The sequence below is a fragment of the Chlorocebus sabaeus genome, chromosome 6 (assembly GCF_047675955.1).
Source record: "Chlorocebus sabaeus isolate Y175 chromosome 6, mChlSab1.0.hap1, whole genome shotgun sequence".
Lineage (NCBI taxonomy): Eukaryota > Metazoa > Chordata > Mammalia > Primates > Cercopithecidae > Chlorocebus > Chlorocebus sabaeus.
In genome coordinates this window covers 46482399-46500771 of record NC_132909.1, presented here as the reverse complement: position 1 = coordinate 46500771, position 18373 = coordinate 46482399, and the positions used below count along the sequence as shown (strand labels likewise).

General features: G+C 50.9%; 1 protein-coding gene across 5 annotated transcripts in view; it reads left to right on the top strand.

The window, feature by feature from the left end:
- The first annotated feature begins 120 nt into the window (after positions 1-120).
- C6H19orf44 (chromosome 6 C19orf44 homolog) overlaps positions 121-18373 on the top strand; it is a 24425-nt gene continuing 6172 nt past the window's right edge. For 2 of the 5 annotated variants that reach the window (XM_037992414.2, XM_073016828.1), the window contains exons 1-7: positions 135-197; positions 1978-2737; positions 4366-4681; positions 8098-8171; positions 11865-12354; positions 15450-15545; positions 16914-17080. In XM_037992414.2, the coding sequence (XP_037848342.2) occupies positions 1979-2737; positions 4366-4681; positions 8098-8171; positions 11865-12354; positions 15450-15545; positions 16914-17080 (1902 nt within the window). In that variant the 5' untranslated portion in view covers positions 135-197; position 1978. Of the gene's footprint in view, positions 198-1977; positions 2738-4365; positions 4682-8097; positions 8172-11864; positions 12355-15449; positions 15546-16913; positions 17081-18373 lie in introns of all 5 variants that reach the window. The other 3 variants (XM_037992413.2, XM_037992410.2, XM_037992415.2) reach the window with 3 other exon arrangements.

Here is an 18373-nt window from a genome sequence, read left to right as displayed (position 1 = left end):
CTAGGCACGTCGGGCCCGCCCGGGAACTACCGCTCCCATGATGCCTCGCGATTGTGATTCGGGACGCCATTGGTCTGCGGGACGCGGTGCTTGCCGGGAGATATAGTCTCTTTTGCTCTGGCTGTGTTGCTCAGGGCAACCGGTCCCTCAGGCCTGAATGTGGCGGCTGCCTCTGCGAATGGACGGCGTAGGAGGAGGTCGGTAGGGCTGGTGGGGAGGTGACCTGGCTGGGCGTCCGGGCTCGCGAGGGGGATACGGGGAAATGGGGCCTTATCCGTGGCTGAGCTGGTTGGGCAGCTGCAGGATGGTCCCGCGCCTCAGTTTCTCTGCTTGGAGTCTATTGGAGCGTGGTCCTGGGCGGGTCGCTTCATAGCTGGGGAGAAGAGCAGGATGATCTGATGGGCGCCAGGGTTTTCAAATTTTGGTTTGTTGGTTTTTAACAACTTTGTTGAGCCTTTATTTACATACCATAGTGTTCGCCTCTTTTAAGCTGACGACTCCGTTATTTTTAGTAAATCTACAAAGCTGTGAAGTCGTCGCCATCATCCAGTTCATCCAGCTTTAGAACTTTGCGTCAGGCGGGGGGTGGTGGCTCACTCCTGGAATCCCAGCACTTTGGGAGGCAGAGGCGGGAGGATCACTTGAGGCCAGGAGATCCAGACCAGCCTGGGCAACATGGCGAGACCCCATCTCTAAAAAAGATAAAAATAAAAAATTAGCCAGGTGTAGTGGCTCGCGTCTACAGTCCTAGCTACTCGGGATGTTGAGGCGGGAGGCAGGATTGCTTGTGTCCAGGAGGTCGAAGCTGGTGATCATGCCACTGCACTCTGGCTAATTTTTTGTAATTTTAGTAGAGATGGGGTTTCACCATGTTTGCTACATTGATCTCGAGCTCCTGACCTCACTTGATCTGCCAGCTTTGGCCTCCCAAAGTGCTGGGATTATAGGCGTGAGCCACAGCACCGGCCTGATCTGCTTTCTGAGTTTATTGGTTTGCATTTTCTTGACAGTTCTTACAGATGAAATGATAGGGTGTGTGGAGTTTAGTGTATGGCTCCTTTTTTTTTTTTTTTTTTTTTTTTTTGAGACAGAGTCTCGCTCTATCACCCAGGCTGGAGTGCAGTGGCGTGATCTCAGCTCACTGCAAACTCCTCCTCCCAGGTTCAAGCAATTCTCCTGCCTCAGCATCCTGAGTAGCTGGGATTACAGGCGCACGCCACCATGCCCCGCTAATTTTTGTATTTTTAGTAGAGATAGGGTTTCACCATGTGGGTGAGGCTGGTCGCGAACTCCTGACATCGTGATGCACCTGCCTCGGTCTCCCAAAGTGCTGGGATTATAGGCATGAGCCACCGGGTCCGGCTCGGCTACTTTCCCTTAGTATGATGTATTTGAGATTCCTGCATGCTATAATATTAGTATTTGTGTGTTTTTTTTTTTTTTTTTTTTTGAGGCGGAGTCTTGCTCTGTCGCCCAGGCTGGAGTGCAGTGGCACTATCTCGGCTCACTGCAAGCTCCGCCTCCTGGGTTCACGCCATTCTCCTGCCTCAGCCTCCCGAGTAGCTGGGACTACAGGCGCCTGCCACCACGCCCGGCTAATTTTTTTGTATTTTTAGTAGAGATGGGGTTTCACCGTGTTAGCCAGGATGGTCTCGATCTCCTGACCTCGTGATCCACCCGTCTCAGCCTCCCAAAGTGCTGGGATTACAGGCTTGAGCCACCGCGCCCGGCCTAGTATTTGTGTTTTAAATTGCTGAACAGTATTCCACTGTATGGATGGACCATAGTTTGTAATCCATTCACTAATTAATGGATAGTTACATTGTTTCAGCATGTTAGCCAGGATGGTCTCGATCTCCTGACCTCGTGATCCGCCCGCCTGGGCCTCCCAAAGTGCTGGGATTACAGGCGTGAGCCACAGCGTCCGGCCCAAACAGCAGGTACTCTTATGCAAAATTGTCTCCCCTTCCCCCACAGAATGGCTTCTGCAAGGAAAGCCAGCTGTCCCATGCGCGATGTTTTTGGTGACTTCAGTGACACTTCCTTAGAAGATTCAACAATGGAAGAAATCAGAAACTTCCAGATCAGTAGAAATCTTACCAAAATAGCACCTGGTCATAGCAGATTTCTAAAAAGAAACCAAACTCTAGGTGAGAAACACTTACTCCTGAAAGAGAACCCTGTACTGGGGAGTGGACCCAGCCTTGCTTCAAGTAGACCGCCCACCACTGACTCCAGGATCCGAGCCAATGCCGCACTCATGAAGCTGGCCCAGCTGGAAACCCGGATCATGAATCGGAAGCTGCAGAGGAATTTGTCTGACACAGAATCTGACTCAACGACCACCAATGCCAGTCTTCCAAAGAGAGCTGACAGAATCCTTTCTGGGGGTGCAATCAAACTTGCGTCCCAGAACACAGACAAAACTTCCCAGAATCAAGCCCGTGAACTTCCTGTCACCGAAAATAATGCACAGAACACAAAGGTCAGTAGGTTTCTGAAGAAGAAACAACCATCTGTTGAAAACATATCCCCTGAAGCACCTGTTGGGAAAGAGAGGACTTTGCAAACCCCCAAACAGAAAGAACCTGCTAGAACATTTGATTCTCCAGACAGTGACGAAGAAGAAATGAAAGTATTGCTAGGAAGCTTGATGGACTCTTCTAGAGAAAAAAAGACGAGTCAAGGCTTCAGCAGTGTTAACATCAGTGAGGAAGAAGAAAGAAAACTATTTTCGGTAAGATTTTTTTTTTTTGGTAAATTTATTTTTATTTATTTAATTTAATTTAATTTTTTTTTTTTTTTTGAGATGGAGTTTCGCTCTTGTTGCCCAGGCTGGAGTGCAATGGCGCAACCTCTGCTCACCACAACCTCCGCCTCCCGGATTCAAGCGATTCTCCTGCCTCAGCCTCCCAAGTAGCTGGAATTATAGGCATGCGCCACCACGCCCTGCTAATTTTGTATGCTTAGTAGAGATGTGCGTTCTCCGTGTTGGTCAGGCTGGTGTCGAACTTCTGACCTCAGGTGATCTGCCTGCCTCAGCCTCCCAAAGTGCTGGGATTACAGGCATGAGCTACTATGCCCAGCTGGTGACTGGCTAATTTTATATATATGTGTATATATATATATATATATATTTTTTTTTGAGACCAAGTTTCACTCTTGTTACCCAGGCTAGAGTGCAGTGGTGTGATCTCGGCTCACCGCAACCTCCACCTCCCGGGTTCAAGCAATTCTCCTGCCTCAGCCTTCCTGAGTTTGGGATTACAGGCATGTACCACCATGCCTGGCTAATTTTGTATTTTTAGTAGAGACGGGGTTTCTCTGTGTTGGTCAGGCTGGTCTCCAACTCCTGACCTCAGATGATCCACCCACCTTGGCCTCTCAAAGTGCTAGGATTACAGGCGTGAGGCACCATACCCAACTTTTTTTTTTTTTTAAGACAGGTTCTTGCTCTGTCACGCAGGCTGGAGGATGCAGTGGTGCAATCTCAGCTCACTGCAACCTCTGCCTCCCAGGCTCTAGTGATCCTCCCACCTCTGCCTTTCAAGTAGCTGCGACGCTTTATCGCCAGGCTGGAGTGCAGTGGCCCGATCTCAGCTCACTGCAACTTCTGCCTCCCTGGTTCAAGCAATTCTGCCTCAGCCTCCCGAGTAGCTGGGATTACAGGTGCATGCCACCACGCCCAGCTAATTTTTGTATTTTTAGTAGAGATGAGGCTTCACCATGTTGGCCACGATGGTCTTGATCTCTTGACATCGTGATCTGCCCTCCTCAGCCTCCCAAACTGCGGGGATTACAGGCGTGAGCCACCACGCCCAGCCTGGCGGAATATTTTCTACTCCCAATATTATCTTACCTAAATATTGTACCGTGACTTTCAGAAATGAAGAGAGAAAGGGGATGCAGTAAGAGAAAAATGTGATCCCTGTGGTGTTGGTCTCATGCTCCCCACTAATTGCACTGTCTGTTGAACCATAAGAACTTAGGTATCAGCCAGATATGGTGGCTCACACCTGTAATCCCAGGGCTTTGGGAAGCTTAGGTGGGTAGATGCTTCAGCTGTGATCAAGGCCAGTCTGGGCAACATGGCAAAACCTATTCCTACCAAAAAAAAAAAAAAAAAAAAAAAAATTAGCCAGGTGTGGTGGCGCATGCTTGTAGTCCTAGCTGCTGGGGAGGCTGAGGTGAGAGGATCGCTTGAGCCCAGGATGTCGAGGCTGCAGTGAGCTATGATTGAGCCACTGCCCTCCAGCCTGGGCAACAGAGTGAGACCCTGTCAAAAAACAAACAAAACAAACAAACAAAACCCCCACAAAAACCTTAGTTGTCATAAGTTTGTTAATTTCAAGTGTTTTATATCAGGTCCCATCTCAGCCGAGAGCATTTACTGTGCCCAGTGTGGAACTCTCCAGCGCAAAGCCGTCTCAGACATCACACCTGCCAACCTCCCTGGCAGTAGAGAGAACTGTTCACAGCGCTCGCTCAAGAGCAGACTCCCCACAGAGTCACGTTTCCGGTGACACCACCTCCCACACACCGTCAGTTTCCATCACAGGCGCCTTTTCAAAATCAGCGTCTTTAAGAATGGGGCACGTCAAGCTTGCGTCCTCCCCTGGAAGGAGTGAGGCTGAGCCTGTGGATGAACCGGTCTCAGAAGGTGCTGATAACAGCCTCGATGGTAATCCCGGTCCCGGTGCAAAGCCCAGTACCTTGGGCAGGAAGGGTGGGGCCACCTTTAGAGTCCCCGATGCAGTGGTCACGGGGCATTGCCACAGGCAGGGTATTTTGAGTCACATCACGCACTCAGCTTTCCAACTTTCTTGTCTGGTTGAGGGGCCGAGTCAGATTTTTGTGCTATCTTTATTTATGTATTTATTTATTTAATTCTGAGACAGGGTCTTGCTCTGTCGCTCAGGCTGGAATGCAGTGGGCATGATCATGGTTCACTACAGCCTCTACCTCCCAGGCTCAAGCAATCCGCCTGCCTCAGCCTCCTGACCAGCTGGGACCACAGGCGTGTGCCACCACAGCGGGCTCATTTTTGTACTCTTTGTGGAGACCAGGTTTCACCGTGTTGTCCAGACTGATCTTGAACTCCTGGCCTCAGGTGATCTGCCTGCCTTGGCCTCCCAAAGTGCTGGGATGACAAGTGTGAACCACCACACCTCCAGCTCATCTCTGGAGTCAATTTAAACCTGTTGGAAGCTGTTGGAGGCTAGGCCTGGTGGCTCATGCCTGCAATCCCAGTGCTTTGGAAAGCTTAGGCAGGAGGAGTTTGAGACCAGCCTGGGCAACATGGTGAAACCCTGTCTTTACAAAAAATACAAAAATTAACTGGGTGTGGTTGTGCACACCTGTAGTCCCAGCTACGCGGGAGGCTGTGGCAGGAGGATCGTTTGAGCCTGAGAATTGGAGCCTGCCTGGGAATTGGAGGCTGCGGTGAGCTGTGAACACACCACTGTGTTCCAGCCTGGGTGACAGAGCAAGACTCCATCTCTAAAAAAAAATTTTTTTAAACCCAAAAACCTGTTGGAGCACCAGAATCTCCACAGAGAACCCCATACTCCTGGGTCCCGGCACACACTTGGTTCAGACGCTGGCCACCACCCTAAGACTCTACAGTGCTTTTCACTTGCTGTACTACATCCGTATATATAATTTAGAACTCTTCTTTTCAGAACTCACAGTCTATTGACGTGCTGTAAATGACAACATAGGATGCTTTGGGGCCATGTCTCAGGTCTGCCCCTGCTCCACAGTCTTCCCCCTGTTTCCCCCCAGCTGGCTGAGTGCCCTGCCACCTCCCACCCCTTATACCACATGCGTAGTTCTCAGCAACTTCCAACAGTGCACTCTGATCAGCTGCTAATCTGTCTGGACCAGGGGCTACTAGGCCTATTTTCTGTCTTTTTTTTTTTTTTTTTTGAGATAGAGTCTCCCTCTGTCACCCAGGCTGGAGTGCAGTGGCGCGATCTCGGCTCACTATAATCTCTGCCTCCCAGGTTCAAGTGATGCTCCTGTCTCAGCCTCCCAAGTAGCTGGGACTACAGGTGTGCACCACCACGCCTGGCTAATTTTTTGTATTTTGAGTAGAGATGGGTTTCACCATGTTGGTCAGGCTGGTCTTGAACTCCTGACCTCATGATCTGCCCGCCTCGGCCTCCCAAAGTGCTGGGATTATAGATGTGAGCCCCGGTGCCTGGCCCTGTCTTCTGTCTTTTTTTTTTCTTTTTTTTTTGACAGAGTTTTGCTCTTGTTGCCCAGGCTGGAGTGCAATGGCGTATCTTGGCTCCCTGCAACCTCCGCCTCCCGGATTCGAGCAATTCTCCTGCCTCAGCCTCCTGAGTAGCTGGGATTACAGGCGCCCGCCACTGCACCCAGCTAATTTTTCTATTTTTAGTAGAGACGGGATTTCAACACGTTGGCCAGGTTGGTCTTCAACTCCTGACCTCAGGTGATCCGCCCACCTTGGCCTCCCAAAGTGCTGGGATTACAGGCGTGAGCCACTGTGCCCAGACTGTCTTCTGTCTTTATAAAGCTTTCTCAGCAGGCAGCCACGCTCCTTCCTTTACACATTGTCTATGGCTGCTTTCACACTGTGACAGTGGAGCTGAGTAGTCACAACGGACAGTCTGTCCCCAAAAGCTGGAAATTTCCCAGCTAGCCTTTTATTTTGTATCATTGTTGTTATTATTATTTATTATGATTGTTATTTTTGAGACAGAGCCTTGCTCTGTCACCCAGACTGGAGTGCAGTGGCGTGATCTTCGCTCACTGCAACCTCCGACTCCAGGTTCAAGCGATTCTCCTGCCTCAGCCTCCTGAGTGGCTGGGACTACAGGCGCTCACCACCACACTTGGCTAATTTTCGTATTTTTCATAGAGACCAGGTTTTACCATGTTGGCCAGGCTGGTGTTGAACTCTTGGCCTCAGTTGATCCACCCATCTCTGCCTCCCAAAGTGTGGGATTACAGGCGTGAGCCACCATGCCCGACGATGAGGATGACGATGATGATATTGATGATGATGATAATTTTTTGAGACGGAGTCTCGCTCTGTCGCCCAGGCTGGAGTGCAGTGGCGCGATCTCGGCTCACTGCAAGCTCCGCCTCCCGGGTTCACACCATTCTCCTGCCTCAGCCTCCCGAGTAGCTGGGACTACAGGCACCTGCCACCACGCCCAGCTAATTTTTTTGTATTTTTAGTAGAGACGGGGTTTCACCATGTTAGCCAGGATGGTCTTGATCCCCTGACTTCGTGATCCGCCCGCCTCGGCCTCCCAAAGTGCTGGGAGTACAGGTGTGAGGCAACGTGCCCAGCGGATTATTATTATTTTTTAGAGACAGGGTCTCTCTGTGCTCCAGGCTAGAGTGCGGTGGTGTGATCATTGTTCACTGCAGCTTTGAATTTCTGGTCTCAAGAGATTTTCTGGCCTCAGCCTCCTGAGTAGCTGGGGCTACAGGTGCATGTCACCATGCCAGGGTAATGTTTTAATTTTTTTGTAGAGATGGGGTCTCACTATGTTGCCCAGGCTGGTCTCAGACTCCTGGGCTCAAGCGATCATTGTGCTTCAGCCTCCCAAAATGCTGTGATTATAGGTGTGAACCACTGCCCTGCCTTGTCCTATAGAGAAAAGGTGTGTGGACCCTTGGGCTGGTTTTTTGAGGATAGGGACTGCATATCTTCATATCTTTCTAAACATTTGTGGGATATTAGGCCGGCCGCGCTCACACCTGTAATCCCAGCACTTTGGGAGGCCGAGGCAGGCGAATCACTTGAGGCCAGGAATTTGAGATCAGCCTGGCCAAATGGTGAAATCCTATCTGTACTAAAAATAGAAAAATTAGCTGGGCGAGGTGTCAGGCACCTGCACTCCCAGCCACCCAGGAGGCTGAGGTGAGAGAATCACTTGAACTTGGGAGGCGAAGGTTGTGGTGAGCCAAGATCGTGCCACTGCACTCCAGCCTGGGTGACAGAGTGAGACTCTATCTCAAAAAAAAAAAAAAAAAAGAAAGAAACGTGTAAGATTTAAAAAAAATTATGGAGTAAATAAAGGAGTAAATTCAAATGCTATACTAATGTTTTAATTACAGAGTTTAGAATAAATATTTTATCGCTTGGCGATCTGTCTCCAGTTGTCAGTGAGAACTCCGATTTGGAACAGGAAGTAAGTACAACAAAGTCATTTTTCATTGTCGATTGTTTTTGGCTTTAAAAAAAAAAAAAAATTTTAAAATTTAAAAATTGGGGAAGGGTTCACTATGTTGCCCAGGCCGTCCTCAAACTGGGCTCAAGCAATCCTCCTCACTCGGCCTCCCAAAGTGCTGGGATTACAGGTGTGAGCGACCATGCCTGGCCCAATGTCAATTCTTATGTGGAAAAGCAAGTCATGTTTCATTTAGGTCTATAGTTTCCAACTCTGCCCCCCAGGGGACATTGGCAGTGTCTGGTGACATTTTGGCTGTCATAACTAGGGGGTGGGTGACAGGTGCAACTGGTATTGTGAGTGGGTGGAGGCCAGGAACCCTGCTCCATATTCTCCATATTATGGAATGCACTGGGTGGCCCCCAACTGCAAAGAATGCTGTGGCCCCCTGATGTCAAGAGTGCAGTAGGTGAGCGACCCTGATTGAGGTGCTAACAGGATGAAGCTGCCTTGGTTAGCCGGTGATTAAAGCACATCCCACCTAAGCCGCCCGTGACAACATCTGTGCGGAGGCAGCACTTCACCCGCTGTATCCAGTCACACTCCCTGTTGTGATTTTTGTCCTGGTGGCCACCAGCACTGTCAGATACACGTGTTGGTGATACATAGTGATGACATTTTAATTTAAAAATTTTTATTATTATTATTATTTTATTTTTTTTAATTTTAAACTTTTTTTTTTTTTTTTTTGAGAAGGTCTCTCTCTTATCCCCCAGGTTTGAGTGCATGGCTCGATCTCAGCTCACTGCAACCTCCGCCTCCCAGGTTCAAACGATTCTCCTGCCTCTGCCTCCCAAGTAGCTGGGATTAAGTCGCCTGCCACCATGCCTGGCTAATTTTTGTATATTTTAGTAGAGCCGGGGTTTCACCATGTTGGCCAGGCTCATTTCGAACTCCTGACTGCAAGTGATCCGCCCACCTTGGCCTCCCAAAGTGCTGGGATTACAGGTGGGAGCCACTGCACCTGGCCTATTATTATTATTATTATTACTATTTTTTGAGACCAGAGTCTCGCTCTGTCGCCCAGGCTGGAGTGCAGTGGCGCAATCTCAGCTGACCGCAAGCTCTGCCTCCCGGGTTCACACTATTCTTCTGCCTCAGCCTCCCGAGTAGCTGGGACTACAGGCGCCCGCCATCATGCCTGGATAATTTTTTAGCTATTTTTAGTAGAGACGGGGTTTCACCATGTTAGTCAGGATGGTCTCGATCTCCTGACCTCATGATCCGCCTGCCTCGGTCTCCCAGAGTGCTGGGATTACAGGCATGAGTCACCACCCCCGGCCTTATTATTATTTTTTTGAGATGGAGTCTCGCTCTGTTGCCCAGGCTGGGACTACAGTGGCACAGTCTCAGCTCACTGCAACCTCCACCTCCTGGGTTCAAGCAATTTTCTTTTTTTTTTTTTTTTTTTTTTTTTTTTGAGACGGAGTCTGGCTCTGCCGCCCAGGCTGGAGTGCAGTGGCCAGATCTCAGCTCACTGCAAGCTCCGCCTCCCGGGTTCACGCCATTCTCCTGCCTCAGCCTCCCGAGTAGCTGGGACTACAGGCGCCCGCCACCTCGCCCGGCTAGTTTTTTGTATTTTTTAGTAGAGACGAGGTTTCACCGGGTTAGCCAGGATGGTCTCGATCTCCTGACCTTGTGATCTGCCCGTCTCGGCCTCCCAAAGTGCTGGGATTACAGACTTGAGCCACCGCGCCCGGCCCCCAAGGGTTCAAGCAATTTTCATGCCTCAGCCTCCTGAGTAGCTGGGATTACAGGCACCTGTCACCATACCCCACTAATTTTTGTATTTTTAGTGGAGATGGTTTCACCATGTTGGCCAGGCTGGTCTCAAACTCCTGACCTCAGGTGATTCACCCACCTCAGCTTCCCAAAGTGCTGAGATTACAGGCATGTGCCACCGTGCCTAGCCCAATTTATTTATTTTTGAGACAGGTCTCACTCTGTCATTCAGGCTGGAATGCAGTTGGGGGATCATGGCTCACTTCATCCTCAATGTTCTAGGCTCAAGCAGTCCTCCTACCCAGCCTTCTGAGTAGCTGAGACTACAGGCATGCACCCATGCCTGGCTAATTTTTTATTTTTTGTAGAGATAGAGACCGGCTAGGTTGTCCAGGCTGGTCTTGAACTCCTAGCTTCAAGCGTCCTCCTGCCTCGGCCTTTCAAAGTGCTGAGATTGCAAGTGTAAGCCATTGCCCCCAGGCATGATGAAACTTAATTTTTTAATTATTTTTTTTCTTTTCTTTTTTTTTTTTTTTTGAGACGGAGTCTCGCTTTGTCGCCCAGGCTGGAGTACAGTGGCACGATCTCACTGCAAGCTCCGCCTCCCAGGTTCACTCCATTCTCCTGCCTCAGCCTCCCGTGTAGCTTGGACTGCAGGCGCCCGCCACCACGCCCGGCTGATTTTTTGTATTTTTAGTAGAGACGGGGTTTCACCATGTTAGCCAGGATGGTCTTGATCTCCTGACCTCGTGATCTGCCCGCCTCGGCCTCCCAAAGTGCTGGGATTACAGGCATGAGCCACCGTGCCCAGCATAATTATATTTTTTCTGATAGAGATAGAGTCTTGCTATGTTGCCCAGGCAGGTCTTGAACTCCTAAGCTCAAAGGATCCTACTGCCTCAGCCACCTAACATTTCATCAGTCTATGATGAAATGTTTTTTTTTTTTTTTTGAGCTGGAGTTTCACTCTTGTTGCCCAGGCTGGAGTGCAATGGCGCGATCTTGGCTCACCACAACCTCTGCCTCCCAGGTTCAAGTGATTCTCCGGCCTCAGCCTCCCGAGTAGCTGGGATTACAGACATGTGCCACCACGCCTGGCTCATTTTGTATTTTTGGTAGAGACGGGGTTTCTCCATGTTGGTCAGGCTGGTTTCAAACTCCCGACCTCAGGTTATCTGCCCGTCTTGGCCTCCCAAAGTGCTGGGATTACAGGCATGAGCCACCGTGCCTGGCCGAAACTTAATTTTTTAATTTTAATTTTTTTTTCTTATAGAGATAGGGTCTTGCTATGTTGCCCAGGCAGGTCTTGAACTCCTGAGCTCAAAGGATCCTACCGCCTCAGCCACCTAAAGTCCTTAAGTCCATGATGAAATGTTAAATGCCATCCATGTGCCACCTAAGCATGCGTCACCCCATCAGGCTTCCTGCAGCCCCGTAGGCATCCTGTGCTGAAGACACCACAGTTCTGTTTAGAATACTCCATGCCCACAGCTGATGAGGAGCTGGTGTGTCCCCCTTGCCTGCGGGAGTGCCAGAGGTCCCCAGCTCCTAGGAGTGCGGTGTTCCTAGCATGTTGATCTTTCCAAAACACTTCTGGCTGAGTGCAGTGGCTCACACCTGTAATCCCAGCATTTTGGGAGGCTGAGGTGGGCAGATCACAAGGTCAGGAGATCGAGACCATCTTGGCTAACATGGTGAAACCCCATCTCTACTAAAAATACAAAAAACTAGCTGGGCGTGGTGGTGGGCACCTGTAGTCCCAGCTACTCGAGAGGCTGAGGCAGGAGAATGGCATGAATCCAGGAGGCGGAGCTTGCAGTGAGCCGAGATCCGGCCACTGCACTCCAGCCTGGGGGACACAGTGAGACTCTGTCTCAAAAAAAAAAAAAAAAAAACTCGCTTCCCAGCCACCTCTGCCATTCCTCATTTTAGGAGGAAAGTGCTCAGAGAGAGAAAACAGCTGGCAAAATCTTCAGAGCCGAGGTGTCTGCTGGGCCGGATGCCCCCAGGCAGGCCCAGGCGAGGAGCTGGGCATCACAGGGAAAGGCCGCCTCTGCAGAGGGGGATGAGAGCCAGGTCTCAGAGCATCTCAGTGCCAGCTCGGCTCCTGCCATCCAGCAGGACAGCACTTCCAGCATGCAGCCACCATCTGAAGCCCCCATGGTGAACACAGTCAGCTCAGCTTATTCTGAGGATTTTGAAAACTCTCCAAGTCTGACGGTATCTGAGCCAACCGCCCGTTCCAAGCAGTCTCTTGACAGAACACTGGACGCTCTGTCTGAATCCTCTTCAAGTGCGAAGACAGACCTTCCACAAACAGCCGAGGCTAGGAACAAGTCGGGCAGACACGTGACAAGGGTGCTTGTGAAGGACACAGCTGTGCAGACGCCGGACCCCACCTTCACCCACGAGTGGACCAAGGGTAAGCACTGGGGCCCGCGGGGGCCGGGGCAGCCAGGACAGGAGCTCAGCGTGTGGTTTACAGCATCCTGGGAGGCACGTGGGAGAGCTCAGGTTCCCGAGATCTGGGTTCTTCTTCTTAATCACCTGGAGGGGTTGGCCAGGCAAGGTGGCTCACACCTGTCATCCCAGCACTTTGGGAGGCCGAGGCAGGAGGATCACCTGAGGTCAGGAGTTCAAGATCAGTCTGGCCAACATGGGGAAACCCCATGTCTACTGAAAATACAAAAATGAGCTGGGTGTCGTGGTGTGTTCCTGTCATCCCAGCTACTCGGGAAGCGGAGGCATGAGAAGAACCCGGGAGGTGGAGGTTGCCCTGAGCTGAGATGATGCTACTGCACTCCAGCCTGGGTGATAGAATGAGACTCTCTCTCAAAAAAAAAAAAAAAAAAATCACCCAGGGACCTTGGCTCACCATTTCCTCTTCCATGGATGAGGGGCTGCTGCCCTGGTGTGTCCCAATGTCTTCCTAGCCCTGAAGCGTTCAGAAGGAAGAGAACCAAGGACTAGGGTAGCAGCTCCCACAGGATGATTGTCACGGGGGCCTCCAGCAGGGTCTGGAGACATTATTGGTTGTGACAACTCGGGGTGGGGAATGCTCTTGGCATCTGCTGGGTGCAGGCCAGGGGCGCTAGTCCACACCCTGCAGTGCACAGGATGCCTTTGTCCTGGAGAATGAACACCCTGGGTGACTTTCCAGACATGTCTCTCTCTCTCACTCTGTTTTTAGAGATGGGGTCTTGCTGTGTTGCCCAGGCTGGAGTGCTGTGACCTAGTCACAGCTCATGGCAGCCTCAACCTCCCCAGGCTCAGGTGATCCTCCTACCTCAGCCTCCCGAGTAGTTAGGATGACAAGCATGCACCCCCATGCCTGGCTAATTTTTGTATTTTTTCGTAGAGACAGGGTCTTGCCATATTGCCCAGGCTGGTCTCAAACTCCTGGGCTCAAGCAATCTGTCAGCCTCAGCCTCCCAAAGTGTTGGGATAACAGGCATGAGCCACTGTGCTCGACCCTGTATCTTTTTTTTTTTTTTTTTTTTCGAGATGGAGTCTTGCTCTCTTGCCCAGGCTGGAATGCAGTGGTGCAATCTTGGCTCACTGCAACCTCCACCTCCCGGGTTCAAGCGATTCTCCTGCCTCAGCCTCCTGAATAGCTGGGATTACAGGTATGCGCCACCATGCCTGGCTAATTTTTGTATTTTTAGTAGAGATGGGGTTTCACCGTGCTGGCCAGGCTCGTCTTGAGTTCCTGACCTCGTGATCTGCCTGCCTCAGCCTCTCAAAGTGCTGGGATTACAGGTGTGAGCCACCACGCTCAGCCCCCTGTATCATTTAAAAATGTTTTTTGTAGAGACAGGGTCTCCCTATGTTCCCCAGTCTGGTCTTGAACTCCTGGGCTCAAGTGATCCTTCCATCTGCCCATGTTGGCCCCCCAAAGTGCTGAGGCTACAGGTGTGAGCCACCATGCCTGGCCTTCAGGCATTTCTCTCATTCCCAGCTTCAGTCTCGGCTCTTGCTGGTAGAAAGGCCCCATTCTTTTAAACATTCCCATGATTTTTATTTTATTTTATTTTATTTTATTTTATTTATTTTATTTTATTTTATTTTATTTTATTTTATTTTATTTTATTATTTTATTTTATGAGATGGGGCCTTGCTCTGCTGCCCAGGCTGGAGCGCAGTGGTGCACGCTTGGCCCACAGCCTCCTCCACCTCCCGGGTTTCAGCAATTCTCCCACCTCAGCCTCCCCAGTAGCTGGGACTAGAGGTGCCCGGCTAATAAACATTCCCTTTCAATCTCTCTTTTCTCATCCATATGGCTCTTGACAAAGTAGACTGGATGTGAAAAATGATGTAATTCCCAGCCTGGCCAATGTGGTGAAACCCCGTCTCTTCTAAAAATACAAAAATTAACCGGGTGTGGTGGCGCACATCTGTAGTCCCAGCTCCTCAGGGGGCCGAGGCACAAAAATCGCTTGAAACCAGGAGGTGGAGGTTGCAGTGAGCCAAGATTGCGCCATTGCACTCCAGCCTGGGCAACGGAGTAAGACTGTCTCAAAAAAAAAAAAAAAAAAAGAAAAAGAAAAGCGACGTAATTCTCACTGGATCTATTTGTTTTGATTTGGGGGTTTCACCGAACATCAGCCTGACTGACCCCTGCCCCGAGGAGAGGGTGACTGGTGTCTGTTTCTCAGGAAGGAAAGTCAGTCACATTGACTGAGTAAAATCACCTAGAGGTGTTAAATGGTATTTTCAACCTGGGATCTGGGCTCAGAATTGTTTGTGTCTGTCTGCATTTCTGTCCATATTTTTGGCAATTTAGGGCTGCTTTCATGAAACACTGGTGAGGCTGTTCTCCTAGACTAGGCCTGACAGGGAAAGGAGAGAGAAAAAGCAGCAGCCATAAGCACGCTGGCCTCAGAGCCCAGGGGACACACAAAATCCCAAGGTCAACAGTGACCCTTAGAAGAAAGGCTGGGAAAGCACATTTTCCACTGCTCTCGACTCCAGCCACCGTGAGCCAGAGCCACCACTGCACCCAGCTGGGATGACTGTGCCTTGAGCCAAGAAAACCTAACAGAAAAATGGAGGCAGCCGTGGGAAATATTTGAAAGGGGAAGAGGGTAAAAAAAGCAAAGAAGGGCCGGGCATGGTGGCTCACGCCTGTGATCCCAGCACTTTTGGAGGCTGAGGCAGGAGGATTGCTTGAGCCCAGGAGTTCAAGACCAGCCTGGGCAACATAGGGAGACCCTGTCTCTACAAAAAAATTTAAAAATTAGCCAGGCGTGGTGGTGCAGCTGTAGTCCCAGCTACTTGGGAGACAGATGGGAGGATTACGTGAGCCCAGGAGGCTGTAGTGAGCTGTGATCATGGCGCTGTACTCCAGACTGGGCAACAGAGCAAGACTCAAACCAAAAAAAAAAAGCAAGAGTGGCGATCCCCTTCAGAAAGAGGAAAAAACAAGCTCACGTAGTTTATTCCAGGGTCGTATCTGTGGACCTGAAAGTCATTTCTCTGTGTCCTGTCTGCTTACCCCTCTCTTTGTCCCCGAGATAGTGGCCGGTATGGCAGCCATGGGGCCTGCCCTGGGAGGTGCCTACGTGGACCCGACACCCATCGCCAATCATGTTATCAGCGCGGATGCAATAGAAGGTAACAGCCCGCCTTGGGGGTCCTTCCTGTCACATTTTACAGGACTCATTTCACCTGCAGTTCACAGCCACTCTGGAGGGGTGGCACCCCTTGCATACTGGCTTCCAGGGCTCCATTGGACAGGGATTATTGCAGCCATGGGCACCTGCCATGGGGAGAGAAAAGGTGTGGATGCCCTTGAACCTTCTGTCTCTTGCAGAGGGACACCAATGTCCCATAAAACAAGAGGGTGAAGAGTGATGCTTGTGTGCCCTGCACCCCAACAAGGCCACTTTTTTTGTTCGTTTTGAGACAGAGTTTTGCTCTGTTGCCCAGGCTGGAGTGCAGTGGCATGATCTCCACTCACTGTGACCTCCACCTCCCGGGTTCAAGTGATTCTCCTGCCTCAGCCTCCCAAGTAGCTGGGATTACAGGCATGCGCCACCACACCCAGCTAATTGTTGTATTTTTAGTAGAGACAGGGTTTCACCATGTTGGCCAGGCTGGTCTCGAACTCCTGACCTCAAGTGATCTGCCCACCTCAGTCTCCCAAAGTTCTGGGATTACAGGCATGAGCCACCCCACCTGGCACAAGGCCACTTTTGTGTGTTCCCCTTGGTGGCATTACATCAATAAGCCATAGTTTATTTCCCCTGAAGACATTTATTGGACTGATACGGAGTTGCACAGCCTGGGTAGACATGCCCCTTGCCTCCTGGGTTGGGTCTGTGTGGCCCTCAGAAAGGCTCCAGTCCAGCCTGAGGCATGAGGAAGGATCCCCAACAGCCAACTTAGAGAATTTAGTCTTTGCCGAGTCCAGTGGAGCCACCAAAGGCTTATGATACACGTAGGAGTCCATCTGGTACCTACTATTTTTTTCCCTTTTCAATTTTAATTTTTTTTTTTTTGAGGCGGAGTCTTGGTCTGTCAACCCAGGCTGGAGTGCAGTGGTGTGATCTTGGCTCACTGCAACCTCAGTCTTCCCGGTTCAAGCGATTCTCCTGCCTCAGCCTCCCAAGTAGCTGGGACTACAGGTGCCCGCCACCATGCCTGGCTAATTTTTTTTGTATTTTTAGCAGAGACGGGGTTTCACTATGTTGTCCAGGCTGGTCTCAAACTCCTGAGCTGGTGATCCGCCTGCCTGGGCCTTCCGAAGTGCTGGGATTACAGGCGTGAGCCACCGTTGCTTAAACCCAGGAGTTCGAGGCTGCAGTGCGCCGTGATGGCACCACTGCACTCCAGCCTGGGTGGCAGAGCAAGACCCTGTCTCCAGAAAAAACCAAATAGATTTCAGAAGGTAGCCTGGCACCTGAGCGGGCGGGGGGGGCGGGGGGCTGCAGAATTTGTGGGGCCCTGGTGAGGCCACCGAGTGACGCGGAGCTGGGGCAGCCCTGACCGCCTACAGCCCGGCCGTGCTGGCGCTCCATGATGTGCTGAAGCAGCAGCTGAGCCTGACGCAGCAGTTCATCCAGGCCAGCCGGCACCTGCACGCCTCCCTCCTGCGCTCCCTGGACGCGGACTCCTTCCAATACCACACCCTGGAGGAAGCCAAAGAGGTGAGCGCAGCTTCCCACGGGCAGGGGCAGGGTGGTAGGGGAGCGGCAGCTCTCAGATGCCGGCCGAGGGGATGTGGGCAGGGGACTGGGCTCCAGCGCTTAGCCCAGGGCTGCAGGGATGCAGTGGGGCCATCACCTTCTGTCCCTGTGGAGGTGCCTCATTTCTTTTTTTTTTTTTTTTTGAGACGGAGTCTCGCTCTGTCGCCCAGGCTGGAGTGCAGTGGCCGGATCTCAGCTCACTGTAAGCTCCGCCTCCCGGGTTCACGCCATTCTCGTGCCTCAGCCTCCCGAGTAGCTGGGACTACAGGCTCCCGCCACCTCGCCCAGCTAGGTTTTTGTATTTTTTTAGTAGAGACGGGGTTTCACCGTGTTCACCAGGATGGTCTCGATCTCCTGACATTGTGATCCGCCCGTCTCAGCCTCCCAAAGTGCTGGGATTACAGGCTTGAGCCACCGCTCCCGGCCAAGAGTTTTTATCTGATTACCATCCGGAGGCGATGGCTCACACCTGTAATCTCGGCATTTGGGAGGCCAAGGCGGGCAGATCACTTGAGATCAGGAGTTCGAGACTAGCCTGGCCAACATAGTGAAACCCCGTCTCTACTAAAACTACAAAAATTAGCTTGGCATGGTGGCAGGCGCCTATAGTCCCAGCTACTCAGGAGGCTGAGGCAGGAGAGCTGCTTCAACCTGGGAGGTGGAGGTTGTAGTGAGCCAAGATCGTGCCACTGCACTCCAGCTCGGGTGACAGAGCAAGACTCTGCCTCAAAAAAAATTTTTTTTATCTGATTACCAAAAATTACATGCCTGTTTCCTGAAAATCTTGTTACAGAGATGTGTAACCTGCAATTCCTTCTTAATTTCGGAGATAACCATTACCAACTTGATATATATACTCATTCAGACTTTTGTATGAACCGTAGTATGCATATTTCTGTTTTTTAATTTTTTTGAGATGGAGTTTTGCTCTTGTCTCCTGGGCGGGAGTGCAATGGCGTGATCTCGGCTCACTGCAACCTCTGCCTCCTGGGATCAAGTGATTCTCCTGCTTCAGCCTCCTGAGTAGCTGGGATTACAGGTGACTGCCACCACGCCCAGCTAATGTTTGTATATTTGGTAGAGGCATGGTTTCACCATGTTGGCTAGACTGGTCTCGAACTCCTGACCTAAGATGATCCACCCGCCTCAGCCTCCCAAAAAGTGCTAGGATTACAGGCGCAAACCACCATACCTGGCCGCAAATTTCTTTATAGAAATGGCGTTACATAGGTGCGGTGGCTCACGCCTGTAATC